We start from the raw sequence: 7,359 nt of genomic DNA, 5'->3' as shown, positions 1-7,359 counted from the left end.
CCTGATCCCAGCTGTGGCTATCAAGTTCCTTCCTGAGGACTTTGGAATCGATGGGGGCATGTTTGATCACGCCATTACAGCCTTTTTGTCCTGGGGCTAGACCCGTATTCTGTGGAGTCTAACCTTGAAAGCAGTTCTGTGCCGCCTGCACCTGGGAGCACAAGCAGCTTGACTGCAGACAGAGAGGAGGGAGGGGACTTCCCTGGTGGTCCAGTGGTTAAGAATCCACCTGCCAATGAAAAAAACGGGTTGGATCCCTGGTCTGGGAAGATCACATGCCGTGAAGCAACCAGGCCTGTGGGCCCCCACGACTGAGCCCGAGTTCTAGAGCCCATGAGCCTCAATTGCTGAAGCCCACATGCCTGGGTATCACAACTAGAGAGTACCCTCTGCTCGCCGCAGTTAGAGAAAGCGCAGGCATGGTAATACAGGCCCAGTGCAGCCAAGATTAATAAACAAATGAAAGAGGAGGAATGAAGAGTGAGGAAGCAGCCATGTCTCTAGGGCTCTTTAGTTCACAATCCCTAACTTTCCAAGGCCAAGAAGGTCCCTTCTACTTGCCTGCTCTGGATTCTGTGAGATATCCCTCTATTTGTAGAACAATTCTTACTTTTAGCTCAAACTAGCTCAAGTGGGTCTCTTTTCCTTGCAACCAAAGATCGTCAGGTAGAGGGTAAGAGCTCCAAACTGGGGAAACATTTAATTCTTCATCTTCAAGTTTTGAGAATAAAAAGAGGCAATATTACTGATGACACTTGGACTATAGGTATAAACTGGGATAACACATGCAAACCGGGACATGTGGTTCCCCTATCTGTAAGTTAAAAGAAAAACACACAGATCATTCTCATCTCATTTTGTGCTTCAAAGGCCATCTGGGAGGGCATATTAGGCGTGGGTTGTCATTCTTCTCTCTGAGACAAACCCGTGGCAGGAAGCCGGTCCAAGGTGGCGGTGGGGGTGGGATGGGGTGCAGGTGGGAGAGGGCTCATGGACACGTTTTCCTGAACGGTTGACAGAAAGCTGATTCTGGCTGTTGAAGAAGGTCAGGGTTGTGTTTCCTTTCCTTTCTTCTTGATAGATGAATGGGAAAAGGCCTGCTCTTTGATATTGGATTTTCCAAGGCCAAGAGATTCGATGCCATTCCAGGAATGTACTGTTTTGTGGGCGGGACAGTGGGCAAGGACCTGAGGGAAGGAGTCGAGGGAGGCTTCAGAACAGCTCAAGTAGCCAGATGGCTGAAGGTGTGGAGAGCTATAAGTGGCGGGGCCGGGGCCTCTGCCTGGGTCTCCAGCCATGGTCCTCGCAGGGCTGCTGCTGCTGCTCACCCTGCTAGCTGGCGCTCACCTGCTATGGGGCCGGTGGAAGCTCAGAAACCTCCACCTCCCACCTCTGGTCCCCGGCTTCCTGCACCTGCTGCAGCCCAACCTCCCCATCCATCTGCTGAGCCTGACTCAGAAACTCGGGCCTGTCTACAGGCTTCGCCTTGGGCTGCAAGGTGAGGGTCTGCCTCCTTCCTGGCCCACAACAGTGAGGAGGGTTGGGGGTGTGCTTTCCTGCTGACTTCCTGCTTTTCCTACCACTCTCCCCGCCAGAGGTGGTGGTGCTGAACTCCAAGAGGACCATTGAGGAGGCTATGATCAGGAAGTGGGTGGACTTTGCCGGCAGACCCCAGATACCATCCTGTAAGGGGTTGCTTGAGGGGAGAAGCAGGGCTTTGGGAGGCAGGGGAGGTCAGCCCTGTGGCTTCCTTGGTCAAGTCGACCCTCCCACCCCCAACCCCTACTCGCAGACAAGCTGGTGTCTCAGCGCTGCCAGGACATCTCTCTGGGGGACTACTCTCTGCTCTGGAAGGCCCACAAGAAACTCACCCGCTCAGCCTTGCTGCTGGGCACCCGCAGCTCCATGGAGCCCTGGGTGGACCAGCTGACCCAGGAGTTCTGCGAGGTGAGCCTGGACTCCCACAGTTAGCCCAGGTCAGCTTCACCCCTCCTGGAAGGCCCTCTATTGTTTTTTCACTTATATTACCCAAAGCATGTGGCATCTAGTTCCCTCACCAAGGATCGAACCTGGGCCCCCTGCATTAGGAGCAGAGAATTTAGCCTCTCGACCACCAGGGACATCCCAGGTCCCTCCCTCTTTAGTTCATGCTCTTTCTCTTCAGCGCATGAGAGTCCAGGCCGGTGCCCCCGTGACCATCCAGAAGGAATTCTCTCTGCTTACCTGCAGCATCATCTGTTACCTCACTTTTGGAAACAAGGTCAAGGCTCTCTTGCCCTCCCATATGCCTGCCCCCCTCCCCCCACCCCCCGCAACCCCTCCCTGATCCTCTCCTGGTTCTGCACTGAAAGGATGTCCTCCTTTTCTGGCAGGAGGACACCTTAGTACATGCCTTTCACGACTGTGTTCAGGACTTGATGAAGACCTGGGACCACTGGTCCATCCAGATTTTGGACATGGTTCCTTTTCTCAGGGTGAGGAGGCGCAGCCCCGACATGCCTGGTCCTGGGAGAAAGGGTGGGGATGGGGAACAGGCTTCCTTGCCAGCAGCTACACCTTCTTACTCTCTGCCCCAGTTCTTCCCCAACCCTGGGCTCTGGAGGCTGAAGCAGGCCATAGAGAACAGGGACCACATGGTGGAGAAGCAGCTGACGCGCCACAAGGTGGGAATCGTGCGTGGACCGGGGTCCTCCTCGGTTGGCAGCGGTGACGCTACTGCCCAGAGCCAGGCAGCTTCTGGGCCATCCCTGCGGTCCTGGACCCATGGCACCCTCTAAACACTCTCCCCAAGCCAGGCACTCAGGCCAGCTGGTCCTCCCCTCCCCAGGAGAGCATGGTGGCCGGCCAGTGGAGGGATGTGACGGACTACATGCTCCAGGGGGTAGGGAGGCAAAGAGTAGAAGAGGGCCCGGGACAGCTCCTGGAAGGACACGTGCACATGTCTGTGGTGGACCTTTTCATCGGGGGCACTGAAACCACGGCGAGCACCCTCTCCTGGGCTGTGGCGTTCCTACTTCACCACCCTGAGGTATGCCCTGGAGGAGGCAAAGGGATCCTTCCTGGCAGCTTGGCCAGGGTGGCGGGAACCTAGCTCACTGGTGGCGATGCAGGCTGTGTTGTGGGGTGTAGGACTGGGTGGGTCAGTGGGGTTTGCCTGGGTTCTTCTACTCGGCACATAGTTTCATGTGAGTTCCTCCAGGGAATGGTGGAAGTTTGGGCTTCCCTAGTGGCTCAGATGGTAAAGCATCTGCCTGTAATGCAGGAGACCTAGGTTGGACCCCTGGCTGAGAAAGATGCCCTGAAGAAGAGAATGGCAACCCATTCTAGTACTCTTGCCTGGAGAATTCCATGGACAGAAGAGTCTGGAGGGTTACAGCCCATGGGCTCTCAGAGAGTCGGATACGACTGAGTGACTAGTGTATGCGTGCACGCACACACACACACAGACACACACAATGGAGGCTGGCAGCTGAGGGCTGGCCAGTGACAGGACTTGGGCTCCATTTCTCAGATTCAGCAATACCTTCAGGAGGAGATGGATCGCGAGCTGGGCCCCAGAGCCTCGAACCCTGGAGTCACATGAAAGGATGGCGCTCACCGGCCCTTGCTAAAGGCCACCATTGCAGAGGTGCTGCCCCTGGCCTTGCCACATGGCACCACGGCCTAGCAGGTGACTCCGGAGGCCTAGGGATGAACGGCCAAGGCCCCAGCAGGGTCCAGTGGGCCTCTCACTTAACCCTAACCCCCAGCATCTTCAGCTACGACATCCTTGAGGGCATGGTCGTTATCCTTAACCTCTAAGGTGCCCACCTGGACGGGACCGTCTGGGAGCAGCCGCACGAGTTCTGGCCGGGTGCGTGGCCGGGTGGGTGCCTGCGGTGGTGGGTGGCGGTGCAGCGGGCGGCCCATGAGCCCGGTCGGTCCTTCCGCCCGCCCGCAGACCGCTTCCTGGAGCCCGGCGCGAACCCCAGCGCGCTGGCATTTGGCTGCGGGGCTCGCGTGTGCCTGGGCGAGTCGCTGGCGCGCCTGGAGCTCTTCGTGGTGCTCCTGCGACTGCTGCAGGCCTTCACGCTGCTGCCGCCGCCCGTGGGCACCCTGCCGTCGCTGCAGCCGGATCCCTACTGCGGTGTCAACCTCAAGGTCCAGCCTTTCCAGGTGCGGCTGCAGCCCCGGGGGGTGGAGGCGGGGGCCTGGGAGAGCGCCAGTGCCCAGTGATGGGGGAGGAGTGGGTGGGAGGACTCGGCCAGTCACGTGCCTCGGTGTCTCCTTTTATTGCTCCCGTACAAACCGCTGCCCTCCCCGCTGTAAACATGGTGCTGTGAGATCAACGGTGAGGGGTCTCACGCCCACCACACTGGCAGAAGGCTGCTAGCACAACATGGAGAAGAGTTCTCTTTTACGTGGTGCCCCATAAAACACAGAGCTTTTGTGCTCTGGAGAAAAGCAGAGGGGTGTTAGGGAACTTGCCCTCTCTCTGTCTCCCAGGAGATGGATCCACAGGACTCCCTTGCCACTCCTCACTGCCACCTACCCCAACCTTCCAGAGTGTCCCCAACGCCTCACCAGGGTTGTTGTAGTCACACAGGATGGCCCTGGCTGGCGGTACCAGCCCCACGGGCACCTCCTGCACAGCTCCAAAGCCTATGTACTCCTGGGAGGTGGGGACCTGGCATGGGGGGAGATGGGAGGCAGGGAAGTCAGGGACCCACTTCTGGGCCCTGAGCTTTCATAGACCGCTGTGATGGATTTGCTTGGCCTGTTTGGTTCTGGTCGATCTTATCTTCAGTGTCGTTTATGTTTTTTTACCTTCCAGCCTCAGGATTTCTAAAAACTGCTCCTCAAGGTCTCTGCTGACTTCACTGCTCACATGGTGACCTCACCCCAGTCTCTTGTCCTGGCACCTTCACAGAGGCTCACTTCATGGACACATTCTTCACGAAGCTCTCCCTACCCTCAGGGCTAGCTTCCAGACCACCCCGATTCTGACCTGCTCATTTCTTACCTTCCTGCTTCGTCCCTCCCAGAGACACAGGCCCCAGCGCAGGCCCTTCCCCTTCTCTGTGCTCCCCAGGGTAGTCTCATCATTCCCCAAACTCTGCAGGTGGGCAGCTTCTCCCAAATGTTCACCCTTTTTCTTGTATTGGGACTTTTACAGGATGTATTAAACTCTCCCGATTCCGTCTGCCTGCCCTCCAAACCCACTCACCCTCTCAATAGCCTCAATGATACAACTAAGGCCTCCCTTTTCTGCTTGGTAACAGCAAGTGCTAGCCCTCTGCTTGCCTTCTATGACTCCACCACTCATGTCTAGGCCCAGATCCTTCTCCTCATGCCCACACTGGTCCAGTTCAGCCTGGTATCCCACGTGAGTTTCCTTCTTAAGCTGCACGGTGAGCTCCCTGACTTGACATCTTCCTCATTTTCCACTGTGTTCAACCAGACTCCTCTGCCTGGCTTCTCAAGCTAACAGGGTTTGTCCCCTCTGCACACACTGCGCAGGGAGGGTCTCCCTGACGCACAAATACCTGGCCAGTTGTATCTCAGTCTTAACACGCCTGACGAATGGTATCACAGTATTAACATGCCTTTTTCACATTTTTCTCTGAGAGGTTACAGTAAATGTTCAAAAAACTTTTTTGAGGGCCATCAGAGGGTTGATAACTATGTGTTAGTCAAAGGTGGCCATGGGAAAAACAACAGCAACAACAACAACAACAATTCATCTAAAATCACCATCATTTCAAAAAAGACAAAATACATATTTATATAAAAAAAGAAAGAGAAGGTCAATGAAAAAGAAGCAGTCCCTCAAGTTGAATACATTCAGCTTTATGAAAGGCGCTCTCTCAAGCCCTCCCCGGCTGACTGGCACTGGACCCAAAGCCACCGAAGGGGCTCAGCCCCGCCTCCCTGCAGGCAGCGGGGAACCTCCCTGGCCAAGGCTCTGACCCCCTCCTGTCCTGCCTTCCTGCTCACTCCACAAGGTCTCTCCCAGAGCAGTAGCTGCTGATACACCTGCCTCCTGGGAATCCTCCTAACACGAGCTCAGGAAACCCAGTGCCAGCTGTGCGCCCCTCTGTCACCCTCCTTGCTCACCGAGTCGAAGTACAGCAGGACGTGGGGACCCTCGGTCTCAAAGTGGCTCATGTAACGGTCGGAGAGGGAGGCCAGCTGTGGGGAACGGGAGCCGGGAGTTACAAGGAGAAAGCCCCCGGCCGCCTGCACGTGACAGGGCTCAGCAGCTGGGGCTGCTGCGGGGATGGGGCAGGGCTCCTGGGGCACAGGCGGCCCCTCTGGGTGGCTGGTCACACCTTCTCCAGGTCAGCCCGCAGGGCGTGGAATCCACTCAGGAGGGTGATGTCCGCAATGGCCATGCCTGACAGCCCCACCTTCGCAGACTTGCCTGTGGAGACACGTGTCTGTTGTCTGGGTCCCCCTGCCTGGTTCACTGGATGCACCCTGGGTTCCAGTTCGTTGGCCGCCTTGGCAGCCTCTGTCTTACAGTAGTTCCTCCACCTGTCAAACAGATTTAGAGGTGTCATGGGCCGGGAGTGGGCCTCGGGGTCATCCCCGGCTGGAGAGTCCTCCTACTTTAGTCCTCGTAGTCCTCCTCCGCCTCTACTGCGAGGGGACAGCACTGTGGCTCAGCCCTGGCACCACCCCCTCAGAGACCCACAGCCTGTGACCCCAACACTCACTCGTGTACTCGACGTGGCCCATGACCGTCACTTCAATCTGAAGACCCTGGCGGGTCGTGTTCGTCATGTCCATGACATTGTAGTTGCAAAGGACCTGGCTCAACAAGGGGTGGGAAGGGGACATGGGACCTTTGGGGCCACAGACCTCTCTCCAGAGCCACATGGAAGGCTCTGGACCCCTTAGCTCCTGGGCTAAGAGCTTCGAGGCCCTCTGCCCATTCCCATCCACCTCCCAGACCAGTCCAAAAATACAAAGGAGCCGAGGTGTTGGGTGAGAAAGAGAGCGGAGCAGGGTCCTGGCATGGGGGCAGGCACTGTACACATGCAGTGTACACATGCACTGAAGAAGCTACAGAGAAAAGTTCAGGAATGGCTGCCAGGAGAAGCTTGGAGTAGGAGAATGAGTGTGTCATGGGGGACAAGAAGCACCTGAAGGACATTCAGGGCCAGGAGATGTGTATAGATGCAAGGACCTGTCCTGCTGGGGAGGTGGGCATGGCTGGGGTGAAAGCAGACGAGGAGTTACTGGGGTCATGAGGACAGGCTTAGGATGGAGCAGGGGGCACTAAGATGGCCTCTGCAGTGGCAGCTGGGCTCCTGTATGGAAGGGACACTGTCAGTCAGACAAGGAGACACGAGGAGGAGGAAGGGGTTTGGGGCT

General features: G+C 56.9%; 2 protein-coding genes across 2 annotated transcripts in view; one reads left to right on the top strand and one right to left on the bottom strand.

Annotated features, from left to right (window-relative positions):
• Positions 1 to 712: 712 nt before the first annotated feature.
• On the top strand, positions 713 to 4,215 carry LOC105005314 (steroid 21-hydroxylase-like). The gene is given in 10 exon segments (XM_010863266.1): positions 713 to 1,498; positions 1,596 to 1,685; positions 1,793 to 1,947; positions 2,165 to 2,260; positions 2,373 to 2,474; positions 2,577 to 2,663; positions 2,828 to 3,028; positions 3,512 to 3,628; positions 3,670 to 3,853; positions 3,941 to 4,215. Coding segments are annotated over 10 exon segments (1,509 nt in total). The 5' UTR covers positions 713 to 1,296.
• Positions 4,216 to 4,381: 166 nt separating this feature from the next.
• Positions 4,382 to 7,359, bottom strand: part of LOC105005307 (complement C4-like) — a gene marked incomplete at its 5' end in the record, with an annotated part of 10,085 nt that continues 7,107 nt past the window's right edge. The window contains 4 exon segments of the mRNA XM_010863259.1: positions 4,382 to 4,666; positions 6,097 to 6,171; positions 6,312 to 6,516; positions 6,707 to 6,792. Coding sequence (XP_010861561.1) covers positions 4,397 to 4,666; positions 6,097 to 6,171; positions 6,312 to 6,516; positions 6,707 to 6,792 — 636 coding nt within the window.

The sequence above is a fragment of the Bison bison genome, unplaced genomic scaffold (assembly GCF_000754665.1).
Source record: "Bison bison bison isolate TAMUID 2011002044 unplaced genomic scaffold, Bison_UMD1.0 scf7180017858383, whole genome shotgun sequence".
In the NCBI taxonomy this organism is placed as follows: Eukaryota; Metazoa; Chordata; class Mammalia; order Artiodactyla; family Bovidae; genus Bison; species Bison bison.
Note: the sequence above shows the minus strand (reverse complement) of the source record. Positions and strands in the feature narration are given on the sequence as shown.